The sequence below is a fragment of the Phodopus roborovskii genome, unplaced genomic scaffold, assembly GCF_943737965.1.
Source record: "Phodopus roborovskii unplaced genomic scaffold, PHOROB, whole genome shotgun sequence".
Classification (NCBI taxonomy): Eukaryota; Metazoa; Chordata; class Mammalia; order Rodentia; family Cricetidae; genus Phodopus; species Phodopus roborovskii.
This window is the reverse complement of record NW_026126578.1, coordinates 1,878,123-1,899,580: the sequence shown is the minus strand read 5'-3', so window position 1 is coordinate 1,899,580 and position 21,458 is coordinate 1,878,123. Positions and strand designations below refer to the sequence as shown.

The following is a 21,458-nucleotide window of genomic DNA, read 5'->3' as shown; positions in this document are numbered from 1 at the left end:
TTGTTTGGGCTGTTATTTTTCTGTTTACTTTGACAAAACAATGCTGCTATGAATAGCGCTGTTATCTTTCAATGTCTTACATCCAAAGGACAGAAAGTGGACAGAATTTTCTGTTCAGGGCCAGATAGTGCATATGTGTCCCCTTGGAAGTCACAAGGAGTAAGGGGACCACTCCTCCATCGCTGGTGGGAGTGGAAACTTGTACAGTCACTTTGGAATCCAGTATGGTGGTTTCTCAGAAAATTGGGAACCAATCTACCTCCAGATCCAGTGATAGCACTCTTGGGCATATACCAAAAGGATGCTTAATCTTCCCACAAGGACACTTACTCAATTACGTTTATAGCAGCATTATTCGTAATAGCCAGAACCTGGAAACAACCTAGACAGGTGCCCATCAACCAAAGAATGGATAAAGAAAATGTGGTACATTTACAAAATTGAGTATTACTCAGTGGGAAAAAACAAACAATGACATCATGAAATTTGCAGGCAAAGATGGAACTAGAAAAAATCATGCTGAGTGAGGTAAACCAGATCCCAAAAAACAAACACCATATGTACTCTGTTACAAATGGCTATTAGATATAAAACAGAGGATAGCCAGTCTACAATCCACAGCCCCAGAGAAGCTAGGTAACAAGAAGTACCCTAAGAGGGAGGCATGAATCACCCTGGGAAGGGGAAACAAATGAAGTCTCCTGGGTAAACTGAGTACAGAGGATGGGGACAGGGGTGTTAGAGGGTAGCAGATGGGAACATGAGGATCAGGCTGGCCAAGTTATGGGAGAGACAGAGAGGGAGGACAAAGAAAGATATCTTGATAGAGGGAACAATTATGGGGTTAGGGAGAAACCTGGTGCCAGTGAAACTTCTAGAAACCCACAAGGATTACCCCGACTAAGATACCTAGCAATTGTGGAGAAGGTCTCTGAATTGGCCTTCCCCTGTAATCAGATTGGCGACTACCTTGTCATCACAGAACCTTCACCTAGTAACTGATGGAAGCAGATGCAGAGATCACAGCCAAGCACTGGGTAGAGCTGTGGGAGTCCAGTTGAAGAGAGGGAGAAGGAATCATATGAGCAAGGGGAGGAGGGATCAATAACATGATGGGGGAAGCCCACAGCTGAGACTCATGAGAGCTCATGGACTTTAATCGGACATGTTAGGGAGCCTGCATGGGACCAACCTAAACCCTTTACATGTGGGTAACAGTTGTATAGCTTGGTCTGTTCCTTCCCCCCACTCTCCAGAAAGACCAGTACTTGTCCCTAGTGCATGAGCTGGTTCTTCTGAACATACTCCCTATGGTGGTATGCCTTGCTCAGCCTTGATGCATGGGGAACAAGCTTGGTCCTGCCTCAACTTGATAGACCAAGCTTTGTTGACTTCCATGGGAGGCCTTACCTTTTCAGGGGAGTGGGTGGGAGGGGAGGGTAAAAAGGAGGTGGAGGAGGGAACAGAAGGAGATAGAGGGGAAACTGAGGTTGATATGTAAAATTAATACAAAAATTAACATCAATATTTGTTTAAAAAATAATAATTCACCCAGATAGGCTTTTGAACAACAGAAGCTGGTCCCTAAAACAAAACAAACAAAAAATAAAAACTTTTCACAAGCAGACCTTCGATCTTTTCTGTAGGAGCATGCCATGTTCTGTAGGAAATTGATCACTTATGGCTGCTAGATCAGGTCTCCCAGGGCTAAGCTTCAAAATAGCTCAGTCAAAGAAACTCCAACTTGCAAAGGTGGTATTTGAGAAATCTCTTCAAAGTGGGCTCTTCTGTGTGCTGAGCCAGTGCCAACCCCCAAAGGAACCTCTTCCCACCCCCACAAAGTCACACAGAATACTCCAAGTTGAGGTGAAAGGTCTTTATTGCCTGATACATCTAGAGGCCCGGCACCCAGGACTTAAGTTCCCGAAGCCAAGAGCAGGTCTGTCAGAGCAACCCTTCTCCTGACCCACTTGGAAGGCGTCCCTGGGACGAGACATGTTGCACTGTGTCCTCTGGGAACACCCATTTCTCTTGAGACTACAGACAATTAACAATGGTTCCCAAAGAACTCCAGGTCATTGGTCCCAGTGTTGACTACAGGGCAGATTATTTTCCCAGTGCATTCAGGGGTAGACACAGAAATAGAACTCACCTCCACTGCTGAAGTGTGTAGGGTAAGCCTGCTAAGCTATGTGCAACAACATATGACAGGTGTGTCCCTCAACGATGGGTGGCATCAGGGCAATAGGGCCTCATGTGCTAAGGCAGAATAATGTACTTCCCTGAAGACAGGGTAGAAGGGACACAGGTAAAGATGTTAGATGCTGCCACCAGCACATTCTGACAAAATGAGTTTGCAGTGCACCCCGCCATCCTGAGAAGCCTGGGAGCACGGGTGTTATGAACAAGATACTACCTGAGGCTAACAACTGAACGCAAGCCACACACTCAGAGGGCCAGAACAGAATTTCCAAGCAGGCCTCTCTGACTTAGTCCACACCTCTCCTACTGTCCTGTTGAAGTCAGGGTTGATGCTGCGCACCTGTAGTCTCAAGTACTTGGAAGATTGAGGCAGGAGGATCTCAAACGTAAAAATATAAAGAGAAACTTAAGATGGCTCCGTGACAGAATACTTACTTAAAGCTCTGGGTTTAACCCAGGACGACACACACACTTTTAAATATACTCTAGGGGGGTCCTATAAGATGGCTCAGTGGGTAAAGGCACTTGCCACCAAGCCTGACTTCAATTCCTAGGACCCACATAGTGGAAGAACGACTCTCACAAGTCCCAAGGTGTCCTCTGACTTCCACACATGCAACCCTACCAACCCACACGTAAATACAAAATTTAAAAATAAATAAAATATACACAAAGACCTTTCTCAGGAAACCAATACACATCGCACATAGGAATCTGCTCCAGTCCTCACCACCACACGAGGTACATAAACTATTCCACATGACAGGAAAATTGAAGCCACCCAGGCTGTTCAGCCCTAAATGGCATCACTACTCCCATACCCTTCTCCTTCCTAACACAGGCTCAGGACCCAGTGGAAGCAGGGGGTGGGGTGGGGTGCTGTTAGAAGTCACCTTCTGGATATGACATAGTGGTTACACACATGAACTCACAGAAACAGCAGCCCAGACCCAAACAAGACTGGGCCCATCAACACACCCCTCCCCAGGGAGCTGCAGGCATTTCTCAGGGATGGGGCCACTGTACCCGTATATAATTCCTCATCCATGTTCATGAAAGCAACTCTAAGTAAATGTAGTCACAGTCATACACACACACACACACCAAAGTAGAAGTAGGGCTTGGGAAGGCTTGGGAAGAAGGGTTTGATGGGACAGTTAAGGGATAACGAGAGGGTAAAAAGGATGGAGGATAACTGGCCAAAGAACTGCATGTGAACTGTAGAATTAAAAAAAAAAGTCAGAACCAGGCATGGTGGTGCACGGCTTTCTTTAATCCTAGCAAAGGTAGGATCAAGTTCAAGATCAGCTTGAGCCACAAAACGTAGCACCAAAATTGGACTGCTCACAACTGCATAGAACTCCAGCCCTGTGGGAATCTGCAGCCTCTGGCCTCCACAGGTGCTTACGCTCATATACACAGGTCTACGCAGGCACCCATAATTAAAAATAATAAAAATAATCTTAACTTGCTAGTGACATCGGCAAAGCTCCATAACACTCAGTACTGGCTGGCCAAGGTTGTATGCTCACAATCATGGAGGCAAGGAACTCTGGGAAAATGGGATAGACACAAATCCATGTTTTTTATTTGTCTTGGTGACCATGGAGCAGTATGGTTTTATGAGGATGGTACAAAACCCATGGCACTTCACAAACACAGCACTTTAAAAAAAAAAGATTGTGTACTTGAGTGAGTGTGCGCACATGTGTTCATGTGCACATTTGTGTGGGTGTCCAGGGAGGTCAGAAGGGGATGTCAGATCCCCTTGACTGAAAACACAGGAGGGTGTGAGCCACCTGACATGGGTACTATGAACTTGACCCCAGTCTCCAGCAAGTGAAAGTCTTCTTAATTGCTGAGCCCCTGTCTGGTGAAGGTAGAGCTCCTTTTAAAGCAAACACTTCCCAAGCTCTTCTTACAGCAAATACTTCCCATCTCTCCTGAACCTTAGGGCATCACTCGTTCCCTGGTTTGTCAGACCTGCCTATGGCCAGAAGATGGGATATGGAAGCACCATAAAAATGATGTGCTAACTTTACCACGAGAAACCCGGGGAAGCAGTGCAAGGAGGGAAGGCAGACCTCTATAAGCATTTCAAGTTTCCTGAGGACAATGTTCCGTATATCACCAGAAGGTGATGCTGTTTTGCTTTTAAAGATAGGTGGCCCAGGCTAGCCTCAAGCCCCTGGAGAGTGAGGATTACAGATGTGTGCCATTATCGCCCAGCACCACTCACTACCCCACCAGTGAGGAAGATATGAGGTGCCTTGTTTAGGACAATAGAGAACTGGTTCCAGAACACAGGTAACTGGAAACAAGACTGAGAAGGAACCACTCGACAGGAATGTAGTAAGAGGATAGCAACAGGGCACTGGAAAAGGGTTTTGTCCTCCATGAAGGATATTATTCAAACATAAAGCTGTGTCAGATGACTAAAGAGACACCTCTCAAAGCTTAGCTGCTAAGGAAAATAACAAAACAAAAAACTAAAGCATTTAGTCATCAAAGCTGATCACTTCTCTAAGCGATTTTCCCCTTTTCCTGCACAAAATGAATATATCCAAATATTCAAAGGAGAAACACAGTAACAACTCAAAAAAGAATCTTTTAATAAAAATCATTCATAAAAATCCTAATAAATTTCAAAGAGCAAGATATTCCTTAGTACATTTATAAAAGAACATTTGGTCCTTTTACAAAAATCTCCCATTTAATTTAAATACATTTCTTATTTACAGATTAAACATGAAGTATCATCTATGGTGGCCAAGCATATTGCACATCACAGGGGGGGGGAAGGGAGGAAGAGAATGAGAGAGAGAGAGAGAGAGAGAGAGAGAGAGAGAGAGAGAGAGAGAGAGAGAGAAGCATTTGTGCATCTCTGTAAGTTATCCCAGAGTTTCCAACTCTAGATTTTTTGTTTTGTAAAAACAGATTTACTTTTCACGTATGTAATAAATAAAGCTGTATGCAGCTTGTAGTTTTCTATTTAACACTAAAACCAAACACCTTAAAAATAGTACTGGTCCTCCTCTCGGACGTAGTGAAGATGGGTGTCACAGGTACTTGACATCTTTAGGAGATTCACATCCAAATTCAAGAGGGACCCTAACCCTGAACCCTGCTGAATCGGGGCCACACGGCCCACACACGACCTTCTCCAATTCTCAAGGAGTCCCTGCCCTGCAGGGAAGAGGGACTAGAGAAAGTGCTGGACAGCTGGGACAGGAGAGCAAAGATCAGCACCTTCTTCTCAAGTCCCTGCTCAGCCACTCTGTGACTGAGGTGACCACTCAGGCCTAGCCTCTGACCAGCACTGAATGTGTACATGTCAAGAGAACAAGACCTCATTGCGCTGAAGGAAAGTAGTGTCTGATGGACAGTCTACAAGATCCAGAGTGAAGAACTACAGCAGGCACTCATTCACTGAGCTGAGGAGGAGATGGCTAAGAGGGATATTTTTCTTCCACAGGGGAGAGAGGACAGGGGAGATGGTATGGAGACAACTACATTTAACCCCACCGGTAAAAATATGGACTCCCTGACACTCACCTGCCCAGGCACTGCCCTCACGTGTTTTCCCTTCAACACACAGAAAACTATTGGAACATCATGTACAGAGGCTGAAATCCAAGGCAAGAAAACCCCAGACATCATCAGAACTAGAAATTGAGTTTCCAAGAGCAAGCTCTGGCAGATCAGGAGGAAACTAAAGGGAAACTTCGAAAAACAAACCTGTTTTTCACAACGGCCAAAGCAATCAGAGCCACCAAGCATTTCTTTGTCACCCCTCTTTTAGGAGAATGGAGTTCCTCTGTCACAATATTTATAGCCACTAAGGCAAGCCTGTTGGTTGTAGAACAGGCCTCCACCATACCTAACCATAAGGCAGCTTGCTACACTTTGAACATGCTGGCCAAACTGGACACTAAACACTGGCTATTCGTGGGAACACAAGCATGGTCCAGCTCTATAGACCTTGCAAACATCTGTGAAGCTATCTGTTCATATTCCAGGTATTCCTGGAGAGAATTAGAGAATTCTTACCCATATTTCAGCACACAGAAGGAACAGCAAACACACTGAAAGATGTACGCCATAGTTGCTGACATTTTTGATTTTTTTTTAGAAAGCAAATAAGTCAGCTTTGAACTTGACTCAAATGATGTTCCTTATATGACTGGCACCGGTGTTCTTCATCTGGGCCCACGAATCTCTGACATTATCTTACTTACCCCAGACTTTTCAACAGGTGAAAAGTCCAGTAGCCAAAAGTCAAGAGGGTTTGAGACTCAATAAAATACACTGCATGTCTGCCTATACCCCTAAGACCCACTGACAGCACTCAAGGCACCATGTACTTTACTTCCAGACACAGATCAAGATTCCAAGAGCACAGGGAGAAGAAACAACCCAAGCCCATTCAAGAGTGATAGATGAAAAGCTCAGTGAGAGAGGTCTGTTGGGTGCTGACATACCCTACTGTTGGTTGTCACAAAACCAAAGACACAGGGAAGACGGTAAAGAAGCTTGCAGAATGCACTTCCTTCCCTGACACGTCTTCATTGTTCCTAGTGGATCATTCAGTCGTGTGTGAACTTGCCTAGAGCAAAGGTAAAAAGGGGTACACACACACACACACATACACACACACATACCTGTGCAAGCATATGATTAACACTTTTACTAAATGAACAAAAACATGTGAAACAGATCATTTTCTCAAAGAAAGCTTTCTATACAGTAGAGGAGACATTGTTGACACACAAAACAATGCTTGTGAAATCAAAAGAAAACAGAAGTATTTAATATTCATAACAAATAAATAAACCAATTGCATAGTAAGTGTTTAAAAGGTGACACATTCATAACTGAAAACCCCGTTCCGTTCTAAAAATGTCAAGGAACTGAATGGCATTTTCAAAATGGTAACACATTTTGAAGAAAGAATACAATTTCTCCCTTTTGACTAAAATCAAATGGTTCAAAGGCTTTTTTCCTGGCTGTAAGAGACTGAAATGAACTAATTTTAAGTGTATACACAGTACACAGGGAAGACACAAGATACGTGAGGCTGGATCAGCTTTCTCATAGATTGCCCACCCTTTGCCTACGATGCCTTTTAACATGTTGCAACGCAAGAAGGTCAGGCTAGGGGTCAGGACAAGCTCTGCTTTTTAGAACAGTCTTTGTAAACTCAGAGAGCTTTCTCTTACAGCTAAAGAAACAACAAAAGGTATTTTCTTATAATTTCTTCCTTTAGACCTGGCTACAATCACAGGTTAAAAAGGCAAAGACTGACAAACTGATTTCCAGGAATCTTTCTCATACCTACCCTGTTCTTTATTGATTCCATTATATGGCATTACAAAACAAGCTGCCTACAGGCACCACAGTGGCTGTCACAGCCAATGGCCCAAACAAAACCCATAAGGCACTAATCTAAAGCCTGTATCACATAGAGAAATGGCTCAAGGATGTCAGAAAGTCATCTGATCATTTCTTTGTCCCTGATTAGCTAATTGGCACTACACATAAGCCAACAAGAACAGAAGTCTAACCCAAAGATAGTCAGCATTGAGCATCCTCAGTTATGAAACACGAGAGATGGAAGCTTACACAAGCCTAAAGTTTTCCTCTCCCTGGAAGGCACCTGGTTCTGGAACCACAGGAGTTCTTTAGGTAAGATGAGGTTGAAAAGAAATGCAAATTACAGCTCAAAAGATTTGTTAGTTAAGCTCGTAGATTTCAATCTAACTTCACAGGCTACCTGTCAGATTTCTGGCTAGACCATTACATTAAAACAAGTAACACTGTATAAATTACTTTAGGGTATAAATAAACCAGGTGAATTTCCCACATGTGATCCAAAATCACAGCTGGCTAACTTGGGGATGCATGATGAACCCAGGAGAGAAAGGATGACACTTTTCACTGTAGTAAGTAGTGATGCCAAGTAAACCTCAGGACCTTTGCACAGGAATTGAATTCCCGATCCTCTAACAAAGAGGTAGCAATACTTCAGCACAGCAAGTGGAGGCAGAGCGAGGAGACAGGCATTCTATTCATGAAGTTGGGAAGAACAATCCAAAGAGAATACATCCATTGTGCTTAAGAACATCAGCACATCACAAGAAGCTCCTACGTAGCTTCCCATTTCTAATTATAGCCTTCAGAAAAATAGGCTATTTTATTAAAGAGAAAGGAAACACTATGTGCAAGAATCAAGCAGAGGTAAGAGCTGGACAGAAACTTCTACAGCGTCACAGATGGACAGACTCCATCACCCTTCCATCTCAGAGGAGATTTTGGTATGCTTAGGTTTGGTTTAAGGTCTGGCCACTCTAAGGTGAGCAGGTCAAATCAAGCCAACCATCTGGTCGATCTGGCGCATGTAGACACTCTTTAAGGGCAGAGAGTATCTCCTCTCGTCAGGAACGCGATTGCACTAGAAAGACAAAAAATGAGGGGAGTTGTGAGAAATTAATTAGAAACCCAGGAAACATGAATCCAAGGCTAGTGACATTTTAAGACAAAGCTCTCTTTGTCTCAGTATGTGCCAGCGACACTTTTAGGGGCCAGCGACAACTTCCTGCCTCCAGTTGTACCAAAAATGACTCCAGACATTGCCAATGTCCCTGACCAAATGACTTGACTTAACTACACAGCAAGTTTGAAGTCAATCAAGGTTACATGAGACCCTGTCTCAAAAATACTAAACAACAACAAAAAGATGACTTAAAAAGGAGTGTCTGCTTTCCTTGTCCTACGAGTGGGCAGTAGGTAGCCTTCCCGAAGTCTTCCCAGTGAACCTCTCTTCACCCCCTGCACTGGTCTGGCCTGAAGGAGTGTGTTCTGAGGGACTACAGCAACTTTCTTCCCTGACACTGGTTTCTAGTAGAAGCAGTCAAGGAGAAGCACCAGTAAGAGGACAGCAGGAGTGAGACTTGGTGACACACATTTGTAATTCTACACTGGGCATTAGTGGCAAGAGAACCAGAGGTTCAAGGCCAGCCTCCATTACGCAGTCCAAAGGCAGCTTGTGCTCCATTAGTAACTGGGATCTTGCATCAAAATACAATTACAACACCCCACTCCAGAGGCATCAGAGGAAGAGATAGGGGAGGGATCTCCTGTTGATACTGGCTTCCTCCCTGAATATCACTGAACCCAAATCTGAGCAGTGCAACCTGCCGGTGGCTCCTCCTCTTACAACCACTTTTCTAGGATGCTGTATCACTCCGTACCTGACCCTGCAGCCAGGATTGATGTCTGTACTGCTGGTCCCAGTTTCTCTACATCCTAGTGCCACCTATGTAAATGGTCCCTTTATGAACTCTTGTCAAATTACATAATCTGAGTGTATCATCTATTTTGCGTCAGAACTCTGAATACCAAAGGGGTTGATATTTTCTTTTTCCATATGCAGTGGAAAAAGCAACTCACATTAGAACTGGAGTTAATGATTCTGAGCTCCTGAGACTTGGGCCTGTGCACAAACTTTTCCTCTTGGTCCCGCTTCCCATCCTCAGAGAAGAACTCCTTCCAAGGCAATTCCCGAAGACGTTTGTCCACAGATATGATGTGGCCCTCTGTTGTAAACATGTATCTGGTTCCAGATTTGTGTACTGGATTTTCTTCATCAAATAGCTAGATACAGAAAAAGAAGCAGTAAGAAAAGTGCATAGGCCTGGCATAGCAGTATATACATTTAATTCCAGCACTCGGGAGGTGGAGACAAGTAGATTGCTAATAGTTTGAGGCCAGCCTGGTCTACATAGTGAATTCCAGGCCAGCCATGGTGAGGGAGGAGGGAGAAAAGAGGGAAGGAGGGAGGGCAACGGTGGGAGGAGGAGGGAAAGGGAAATACAGGGCAGAGCAGAGCAGGGCAGGACAGGAGAAGAGAAGACTAGAGCTGGAATATGGCTCTAAATCCTTACAGAGCACACCCAGCTCCTGAAGTCAATCCCTAGCACCAATTTTATGATTCCCAGAGCTGCAATGCAGGATTTATTTTGGACGCCTGGATAGGCCCCAATCCTTACTCCCTGTGGAGGCCAGAGAATCAGAACCCGCCCCAGCCCCCCCAGCCAGGACCTAAGCACAGGCAGTCTATAAGGCTCCCCAGCTAATTTTCACACATCTTCCTAGAATCTTCACACCTGAATCCTAGAACTAACTAACGACCTTCCACCTCATATACCCCCCGACCATAAGCGGAGATGCTGGAGGAGAAGAACACAAACTTCATCCATCACCTTACCCAAAACTTGGCTTTGCACATTATCAGTGCAGGCTTTTGTCAAAACCAAATCCTCAAGGCCATTCTTCTCAAAGATTCAGACTCAATCTGAAAGAAGTCTTTACAAGGGCCCCAAGGTCATTCCTACCTAGCTAGCCCCAGGTCTGAGGACCAATGAACTACCGGACACAACTTATTGTTATTGTTGCTGCCTCCATCTCCAAACACTCTGTGCCTTTCAAGTGTTGGGTTTTTTTTTGTTTGTTTGTTTGCTTGCTTGCTTTTTAAGACAGGGTTTCTCTGTGTCACAGTCCTGGCTGTCCTGGAATTCTCTCTGTAGACCAGGCTAACCTCGAATTCACAGAGATCCACCTGCCTCTGCCTCCTGAGTGCTGGGGTTAAAGGGGTGTGCCGCCACCACCTAGTTTAAGTGTTATTTGTATGTAGCCAAGATATAAGAGAAGCTACACATGTCTGTGACAAATGCAGAAGCTGAAAGAATACTGAACATGGCTCAAGCCTCATTCAGCTGTATGGTTACCACAAGACCTCAGTCCAGTTAGCTGACCTCTCAGTATAAGCTGGAGTTCCCAAAAGAGTAAATGAAGAGTAACTAAATAATCCCAAGGTCTCTGCCTCCCCACATACACAAAGGCAGGCCTGAAGATGTGCATTGGGGCCCGGAGGTAGTTCTGCTGAAAGTCTGAGACAATACCACATGTCAAGAGCTGTAAACACCACTCCCAGATTGGTAGTGTGGCTGGCTTGCACAAGGCTCTGAGTTCAACGTCCAATATGCCAGGGAAAATACAAAAGAAGAAAACACCGCTTTCCTCCTCCTAGAAGCCTCCAGAACACCATCATAAAGCTGACTTTCTATCAGTCTTTACCCGCTCTTCCCACAGTTCCTAACCATGAGCTCATTTCTGTTTACAGGACAAATAATTTCTCCAGGAGGTTGACAACCATAAAGGAAGACAGCAATATCTTTTTGTCCTGACCAGACTTGTAACTCAGGGAATGCACAATATCCAGCACTTAGCAGTGACTAGTAAATATTTGTCTGACAGGAGACTGCACAAATGTTTGCTTTCCACAGTACTAGTACTAAATACCTCTGGTTAATCTTGCAACACACGTACCAGATACAAGTATTTACAGGTCTCACTGAGAAAGAAGCTCTCCATCCGGTCCTCTTTTGACTTGTCAATGACGTGATGTAGCGTGGCATATCCACATCTATAAAATGAGAGTCCAGTGAGCCATGCTTCAGGCTCCTTCCCCGGTGCTCATTACCTGCCAGGATATTCTATTATCAAGAGAATCAACCTACTTCTCCCACACAACATAAAAAATAACCATGCTAGACTGTTCCTTTCCCCCTTTCTTTCTTTTTTAAGCAAAACTGTTTGCAGATTTACTTTAAAACATGTTTGCTTGCATCTCATCAGCTGGGGACACTGGAGGGTCAAACATGGCATCATAAGAAAGACCAGGAATAAATTTAGAAGGACTGATTTAAATTGTTCTTCCCAGTATTTGTGGAAATGAATTATTGTTGGCATATCCTAAAATAGTATCTTCTATGATACTCCTGGGTAATATATAAAAAAGCAGGTTACAAAATACAAATATGTTTTTATGTATGTGTATGCACAACATACACAACCTGCATAAATATAACAAACTGAAAGGACAGTAAGCATGGTTAACTTCAGTGCTTACCATAGTGAGCTACAAGTATAGATCACAAGAAACTTCCACTCTTAATATCTTCTGTTTGCTCAAGTGCTTTCATGAATTACTGACATAAAAACAAACTTCTCACACAGAACAGCTTGCTGAAATTTTACATGGGGAAGGGGAGGAACATAAAATGCAATTTCCACTATAATGGAGAAATCCTACTGTATCAAAAGGTAAACAATTTCTTTGCCAAACTAACATAAGTTATCTTGTTACACATTTGAAATGCAAGTAATAATATTTCCTTACTAGAGAGATGACTCCCTGACCATCAAATCTGGCAATCTGAGTTGTCTCCAGGACCCTCAGTGTAGGGAGAAAAAGGTTCCTGCAGGTTGTCCTCTGACCTCCACTCATGCACTGTGGCATGAATGTGGCAGCCCTCCTCCCACAAACACATGTGCACACACGCACGCATGCGCGCACACACACACACACACACACTCACACTCACACTAAATAAACATAATTTTAAAGAATAACTAAGGGACTAGAGGTGGCTCAAAGGTTAAGGGCATGCCATGATCTTGCTGAGGACCTCAGTTTGGGTCTCAGCACCCACAATAGGTAGTTCACAACCAATTTTAACTCTTCACACAGACACATGCTCACAGACATAATTAAAATATTAGAAAAAAAAAAAAAAACAGGCTTAGGGGTTAAGAGCACTAGTTGCTCTTCCAGTGGCCCCAAGTTCAATTCCCAGCACTCACACACTCACATGGTAGCCCACAAGAATCTGTAACCCAGTCACAGGGGACCTTAAGGCCTCTCTGGCCTCCAAGAACACCAGAACATATATGGTACACACATATAAGACATAAAACATTCATACACAGAAAATACATAAATAAAAATATATATAACTAAATTTAATTTTTTAAAACAGTATTTCTCTAGAACAACTCAGTCAATCACAAGCATCCGAATAATAAAAAGACATTTAGAACACTGACTTGACTTTTGTGTATTTTTCCAGACTCTGCAGAATGTCCATTCCTACATGGAGGTAGAAGGGATTCTTGGTTGCCTAGACAAAACACAAGAGAATGTGATGCAGGAAGGGCTTGGAAGAGACATCATCAACACACATCAGAGTGACTGAAGGGTTCCCTGAGGAGATGGGTCCCCAGCTAAAGGAAGGAACAAGGCCAGACCCACTTCATCTGACTAAGGCTATCAGTCAGCAAATACCTGTGATGTGTTTAACTGTATTAGGGTTAGGAAATCTGCACAAGGGCATGCACTACTTGGGCTCTACTGATGCCTACCATGATCAAAAAAGAAACAATGCCCATCCAGCAGGTACTATAGCAAAGAACAAATCTGGTTTCCATCTTTGCCTCAGAGCTAGCTAGAAACAAGAAGCAAAGACAGGGAAACAGGACTTTGCCTCATTGCAGTCATTACACTGTGAGGCACAGTGAAGGGGACGATGGTCCTCTAGAGAAAAGGCCTCTAAGTGAGGCCTGAACACTTTGTTCTCATCACCCAGGAAATCGGAGGTCAGGTCTTTACTCCTCTGTCACATGCTATCTGATTGTGGGAGGAGAGTCTCTAGGAAGATGAGACTTTTACCCCAAAACTTCTAATTCATGCCTACTGCCAACCTACAGCAACAAGAGGAAATAGCAGTATGCTGGCTGCTTCTAGATTAAGCGCCTGGGGCAGCCTTAGAGGAGAAACCTGTAGTGGAAGATTCCTCTGGATTCCAAGTACACAGTGGACAAGGGTGAGCTGCAAATAAGAACGAGGTGTTAAACCTACAGGCAACAGAGCTAAGCTACTACAAGCCACACAGCAGCCAGTAGGGAAGACATCCTCAGAGCAGGCGTAGCTTCATGTTACACTAAGCTCAGAGAAACCACGTCCGAGGTTACCTCTTCCCTTTTTTCAAGACAGTCTCTAAACCTCGTGAGGTCTCTTGAGATACGAGTCCTAACAGCGGTCTCACTGGAGTCCATCCCCGCCCCACCACACACACTACTTTTTCAACCTAGAAGCAGTGACTTCTAGTACTGTAATTTTTTAAAAATAAATCTAAAGCACAGAATGAATCCTACAAATGAGGATCCTTGCACACTGCAGTTGCCTGTCTCATACCTACTAAATGTATTAGAACCAGCTTCTCGGGAAGCTAAGAGCTTAGGTTGACAGAACTGTGGCTGTGTGTTATATATGTATGTAAAAATGTCTATATACCAGGCTTCAGCTATCAAGGAGACACTGTTAATAACATTTCCTCTGTTACTACAGTGATTGCACGCACACACTTTTAAAAACATACATACAAAAAAATCTTTTTGTGCAATAATGCTTTTATGTAAACCAAAAAAACTGGGGAAAGTTACGTCTTCCCAAAGGTTCTTTAGCCAAATCTAGAAAACTGAAATCTTCCCTTAAATATTCAAAGATAAGAAAAATAAACCCATAGTAAAGAAACGAATCTTTATAAAAATGTGAGTTTAAAAGCATATTTGGCTACAGACACTTTCTCTCTCCATCCTACAGAATCAAGAAAAGTGACCTCTAGCAAGACAGAAACAAGAAGCAACTCTATCAAGTCAGCATGCAACCGTAAACCAGTGCTCGGTAAGCCAATTACCTGGTAGAGGAGATACGTGGACTCCACTAACTCTGGTCTCAGTGGGTAGAAGAGAACGTCAGGGGCCTGGAGTTGCCAGTTATAGCGCTCAGGGAGAGCCCCGTACCGTTTCCATATGGCATAGTAGAAGGCATGGAGGCAGATGGCGTCTTCCACATCCCCTATCAGCACCTACAGAGACAACACAGGCAAACTATCTAAAATCATAGGCAAATTTTCAAGTCTAGGGACTGATTTCACAGAGGGGTCAAGGTGTTCTATTAACCTCCCAAATCCAAAGGAGTCAGAATGCTCCTTTGGGAACTTTCCCAATAAAGGCTTATTCTTAATAAATTGGTGTTGTGTGTGTACATGTGTGTGCGTGTGAGCACATGTAGTGATATCTTGTACAAATAAAGCCTGTCTGAAGATCAGAGGATGGAACTTGCCCCGAGCTAACCATAGAGGTCTGGAGGTCTGCACAGACAGACAGGAAGTAAGATGGCTGGGCGGAGAGAGGATATAAGTGGGAAGAAACAGGAACTCCCCCTCTGTCTACTGGCTAGCTAAATTGGTAGATCATGAGACTCTTAATCTCAGGATCATGGGTTGGTGCATTGGGCAGAAAAATGTAAATAGAGTTCTTAATTTGTCTAAATAATAAAAACCCAGAGTCAGATATGGAGAAAATGCTGAGAGGTAGAGAGAAGGAGCAAGCCAAAGCTACATTTACCTCCTTAGTGGCTCAGTGGACAAGAGAGAGTTCCTGTTTCTTCCTGATTATATCCTCTCTCTGTCCAGCCATTTCACTTCCTATCTGCCTGTACAGGCCTCCAGACCTCTATGGTTAGCTAGTGGCAAGCTTCATCCTCTAATCTTCAAACAGGGTTTATTTGTACAAGCAAGATATCACCACATACACATATGTATTCGTTCATGTTATACCTGGGAGCCAAAGTAGGCCATCTACTCTATGACTCTCCACCTTACTTCCTGGAGCTAGGCTAGCACAGCAACCAGTAAGCCCTCAGTGAACCTCTCATCTCTCTGAGCTGCCCAAACCCCACCTTCAGCATAGTGCTGCCAGCACTGGCTTTTCGGGATTCAAACTCAGGTCTGCAGGCTCACACAGCAAGCACTTTTACCCACTGAGCCATCTCCCCAACCCATCTCAAGAAACCTGACTGCAAAATACCTGCAGTCCAGGGAAGAAAGCCTGCAGAGAGTCAATCCAGGTGTTCATGAGCTGCCCACTGAACATGTTCACGTTGACATAGAGTGGTGGGTCCCCTTCTCCTTCATTGCAGGCTTCCCGGCTGTGGATCCAAAGAGTACAACCCAGATGAAAAGAGAAGCTGCAGACAGCTCCAGCCCTACTCCCTTGACAGTTTATCTCCCGGTGTTTCCCTGAAGCAAAATCAATGCTGTTTCCTAATTCCTTCCCTATATATTTGGCAAGAAGACTGTCTGTAGGTATCTATACAAGAACCTAGTTCTAACCATAGCCTCTGTGAAATATTAAGATTTCATTATGTTTGCAGAAAGCACTTTGACATCTGAGTTTCAGAACACTGGCATGTAACAGAATTAGTCCGTGTTGGCCTTGACCCAAGCAGGAAGCATGTTTCATTCTCTTCTCTGGTACAGAAAGGGGAAAAAAGCCTGTAGGGATGCATCAAGGCAGGACCCTGAGAGCTTTCTACTCACTTCCGCACCGTAAAGCTAAAATGAACTGGCCCGGCAGTCTTTAATCATCACTCACAGGAGCCAAGGCAGGAGGATAGCAAGGCTCAGAAAGCAAAACAGAGCACACTTCAACCAAAACCAGTGAAACTGCAATCCAGAGAAAATTAGCGTACTCTCTCCGTAACAACAACATTCACACCACGCAGCAGTCCGCAGCAGTCCACATCTGCGGTCTACAAGGACTGTCTGACAAAACAACCAAAACAGCTGTAGCAATAGCTACACTCAGCACCCACACTAGGGAAAGAAAACAAAGAAGAGAAAAATGACAACTCCAAAAGTGTGTGGGTTTTTTTGTTTTTGTTTTTGTTTTGTTTTGTTTTTGCAAGAGTTTAAACTTTTTATTTGTGCATTTATGAGAATCTACTTGTACACTCAAACCTGTGCATGTGATGTGGATGCCCAAAGAGGCCAGAAGAAGGCATCAGATATCCTGACGCTGGAGTTAGAGGTTGTGAGCTACCACATATGGGTTTGGGGAACCAAATTTGGGTTCTCTGCTTGAGTTCTTAGCCTCTGAGCTGTCTCTCCAACCCCCAGGAGCTCCCACAAACATGGTCCCTACCATAGCTGATATAGAAATGAGTGAAAAGCTTGTGAAACCAGCAGCACAGTAGCTATTACTTGCAATAGGCATTTACTACATACATGTACAGAGAAAGGCCTGGGGAAGGGAGCGCTGGGGGCTGGGGTGGAAGCCTCTGCAGCCTTGCACAGCTTCTTCATAGACTGTCTCTATGGACATTCTGAATGTACGGAAAAAAGAAAAAAAAAAAAAACCAGCAAAGAATATTTTGAACAGACTTCAAGCAGGGGTGGGGTATTATCCATTGTTTTACACTAAAGGATAATCCTAGGACTGGAGAAATGGTTCAGGGGTTAAGAGTACTTCATTTATTGACATGTAAAACAATTTTGCTTCAAATTTAAATAGGAAAATATTATCATTTTAAAAAAAAACAAACAAACAAACCAATGTTCAGAAGCCAGCCTGGTCTACAGAGCAATTTCCAGGAGAGGCTCCAAAACAATACAGAGAAACCTTGTCTCAAAAAAAAAAAAAGTACTTCATTTAAGATTCTGAACCAAAATCCACAATTCCCCAGTTCCCAGATCTCTGCCACTTAGTAACTGTGAGAGATTTTAAGCTGCCAGGTTTGGAGATACTATGACATACAATGACCAACTCCCAAATGACTAACAATCAGTTAAGAGAGACAGTAAGAAAGGACACAAATAGATGCTGAAAGTTTATATTAAGAGAAATGGAGCTGTCAGGGAAGCTTACAACTATAATCCCAGCATACAGGAGGCTATTGCAAGAAATGTGAATCGACTGCACGCCACACCACTGAAGAGTAATAGTAAGACCCTTGCTGTGTGCTGTGAGTCCTGTACTCAGGAAGCACAAGCAAGAGGGCTGCTGCAGATCTGAGTCCAAATGAGTACCGGGGCTCTCCAGTGACACTCCACCCCTAAAATTCTTAAATTGAAAGTAGACAGCAAGACGATGTGACGGAAAAAGATGCTTGCCATCAATCGTGAACACCCAGACTCCACTCCTGGGCTAACATGGTAGAGAACCAACTCCCCCAAGTTGTCTCTCTGACCTCCATATGTGTACCTCTCCAAAAACAATAAAATAAGCAGTGATAATAAAAGAAATAAATGAATAAATAGATATGAAAATGGAAGCAGAGCTGGGCAGGAACTGAACACTACAGGGCAACAGACATGACATCAGGGACACATACCCTCTTCGCAGGTAGCTCTGGATGCTCTGATATGCGGCATTAAACATCTCTAGGTCTTCTTTTTCTCCAAAAAGGATGTAAGATTTCAAGAGGTATTCGTAGAAGGAATCCAGACCAGCACCCAAGCCACTCTGCTTTCCAACCCAGTGGCCTGTCTGGATATTCACAACATTGCCTGTGGAAAGACACAAACAAGGCATTCTGGTCTCGACCATGGCAGGAAAGGGGAGAATGCAGGGTAAGGCCTTCCTACTCCTGTCCCACTGCTTCTCAGCATCCTTACCCCTCGCAGACATGAGGAATGGACAGCTGAGTCTAATAACTTGATGAACAGAGAGATCATTCTATAGCACTCAGATGTGCATGAATGTAATAGTCAGTCACAGAGGAAAAATGGAAATAAACATTTAATGGGGAAAAAAAAATAGGCTTGACATTTTGTTTTCCCAGAATGGTAATGCATTTCAAAACCCAAAGGAGTATTCACAGCCTTTAACCCCATATTCTCATTCACTGGAATTTGTCCCGAAAATATTGCTCATAAAAATAAAAGGTCAGAGCTGGGGATACAGATCAGTGGTGGAGTAGCTGCCTACTATACACAAGGACCTGAGTTCCAACACCACAAAAAATAGCCAGGTATGCTAGTGCACAGGAGTAAAGGATGGGGGTTTTGAGCTCATCTTGGGCTGGATAGCAAAACAAACAAACAAAAAAAAAAAAAAAAAGAAAAAGAAAAGAAAAGAAAAAAGAGAAAAGAAACAAGCAAAATAATAATAATAACTTTTAAAATTGGTAATTATGAAAGTAGGGCAACAATTTGGAAACTCAGAATGACCTGCCAAATGCATACAAACTGTTTCTCTTAGGACTGTGTTATAACTGAAGTCACAAAAGTTACTTAAGGAAGACTAACAGTGCCTAAGAAAAGCTAAGTGGCCAACCATGTTGAAACAAGGTCTCTCAGTATGCAGCCCAGGCTGGCCTCAAACTCAACCTAACTCCTGCCTCAGCCAGAGTGCTGTATTTTCAGGTGTGTGTGTCACTTTCAGCCTGAGTGACTTTATTTTTACTGCTGCTATGCAATGTATAAAGTTTATAAACATCAAAACAAAACAAATTACTTAATTTTTTTATAGTTGATCCAATGTTCCAAAACAAGTTATTTCCAGATGTCAAAAAGAAAATATGTCCCAATAAGACAATTTTATGATGTTAAAAACCCATTTTGAAGCCTGGTGTTGGTGGTGCATGCCTTTAATCCCAGCACTCGGGAGGCAGAGGTAGACAAATCTCTGTGAGTTTGAGCCCAGCCTGGTCTAGTCTTTCCATAATAATTTTTAAATATGTTGACTAAACATTCTCAAAGGGGTGGAATCTAATACATGTTTCAATTAGGCTTTCACCTAGATTCCCCCACCTTTTTTTCTTTTTTTTAGAAGAAAGTCTCTCTACTGGAAATGCTAAATTCCTGTATTTTCAAAACCTTATATTGAAAGAACAATAACTTCCAATGGAATATACCAAGGGATTCAAACCGACGGGGCTCTAACAGCTGAACCATTACGGTCTTCTATTAAACCCTAGAACTTCACACTAAGCAAAAGGTCATGGAAGAAACTCAACCCATGAAGCACCAATGGCTACTGTTCAAGTTAACAATTTCTAGATCCACTGGTGCAGAGAAGATGAAGTAAAGTGCATAGTCTAGAGGAGAAGGAAAGAGGACCGAGGGTTATAGAGACCGACTGATGGCAGAAGGTGAACCCCACCTAGTAGTCCTGTATTGTTGCTCCGAAGGTTCCAGAGGGCTTTCACAGCTCGTCTGGCAACCCACTCAAAAGTGGAATCCCCCAGCAGCCGGCTCAGAATACCAAATTCCACCAGGAGAGAACCGGCACCTGCTGTGCAGGTTTCATTATTGCTGTCTGGAGGAACACCTGTCTTCAGATTCACCTGGAATGGGAAGAATCAAAAGTTATGGGAAGGTCACATGGTGCTGAGCAATTGTACCCCAGCACTCAGGAGGTCAAGGCAGAAGGGCCATAAGTTGGAGGCCAGCCAGGCTACAAAGCCAGTTCAAGGCCAGTCTCAGTTCGTAGCAAGATTTCACTTCCAAAAAAAAGTATTGTAGCAAAATTAAGAATTCACAATGCTGAAAAAAAAAAAAATCACATCATAGCTATGACACTCAGCTAATGAAGCAGGCTCACTGCGACTCAGATCAGAACTTGTCATGTTACACTCAAGATGAGAGACACCAGAAAACAGTAAGAGTGCAAAGTCTTACCATCACTCATCAAACCTCTTTCTGCAAGTGTCCTTGCAGACTACAGAAGCACCAAGCTCTAGGGTTTCTGGTGTCCCGCCCAGGCTCTTGTGTTTGAATACTGGGTGCCAAGGCAAGGGGGCTGTTTGCTGAGGCTATGGAATCTTTAAGAACCTTTAAGCCTTGCTGGAGGAAGTACACCCCTGGGGGTAAGCTCTGAGGGTTTATAACCTCATCCTACTTCCTGTTTGCTCTCTGTGCTTCCTGTGTGAAATATGATCAGTGAGCTTCCTGCTGCCCCATGACTTCCCTGACATATGGACTCTCTCTCTAGGGCCATAAGCTAAAACTAATTCTTCTGTTAAGTTACTTTTGGTCTCAGTATCTCATCACAGCAACAGAAGAGTAACTACTACAGGGTTAGAGACAAATATACAGGCTGTAAAGGATTCTGAAGACTCACTCCTGCTCAGAAAATACAAACAACTGCTAGACTGAGAGAAGCAGAGGTTCAGCCACAGTATGACAGCCAATTTCATCATAGAGATTCTTTGGTCTGGCATTTCTCCCAATTACTGCAAAGGCTGACACAATTCCCAGAGGAGTGATTTGGCTTGCTAAATCAGATGCCACAAATATACAGTCTCACTCCAAATCTTGTATCTAAATCAGCATCTAATTGGCTGGTCCTACAGGCTTCACTTGCTCAAATGAACATTCACTGAGCTCCTACACACATGTGAGGATCGCTGGGAAATACGTTCAAGTCGGAAATGAAGAAACACTATCCATACTATTTAGTAACAGAAAATATAAACACACATGAACAGTGAACACGGTTCTTCAACTTGAAAGGCCAACTGCTGTACTACCAAGTCTAGAACACTGAAGGAAGTAAGTGCTGAAAGAAGT

The 21,458-nt window shown here is 43.5% G+C and overlaps 1 protein-coding gene across 1 annotated transcript in view; it reads right to left on the bottom strand.

Moving 5' to 3' along the window:
• Positions 1-4,792: 4,792 nt before the first annotated feature.
• Edem1 (ER degradation enhancing alpha-mannosidase like protein 1) overlaps positions 4,793-21,458 on the bottom strand; it is a 31,471-nt gene continuing 14,805 nt past the window's right edge. The window contains exons 5-12 of the mRNA XM_051203808.1: positions 20,050-20,233; positions 18,278-18,452; positions 15,973-16,093; positions 14,799-14,969; positions 13,150-13,223; positions 11,590-11,686; positions 9,652-9,855; positions 4,793-8,653 (exon numbers count right to left, since the gene is read on the bottom strand). Of these exons, the coding sequence (XP_051059765.1) occupies positions 8,564-8,653; positions 9,652-9,855; positions 11,590-11,686; positions 13,150-13,223; positions 14,799-14,969; positions 15,973-16,093; positions 18,278-18,452; positions 20,050-20,233 (1,116 nt within the window). The 3' untranslated portion in view covers positions 4,793-8,563. The remainder of the gene's footprint in view (positions 8,654-9,651; positions 9,856-11,589; positions 11,687-13,149; positions 13,224-14,798; positions 14,970-15,972; positions 16,094-18,277; positions 18,453-20,049; positions 20,234-21,458) is intronic.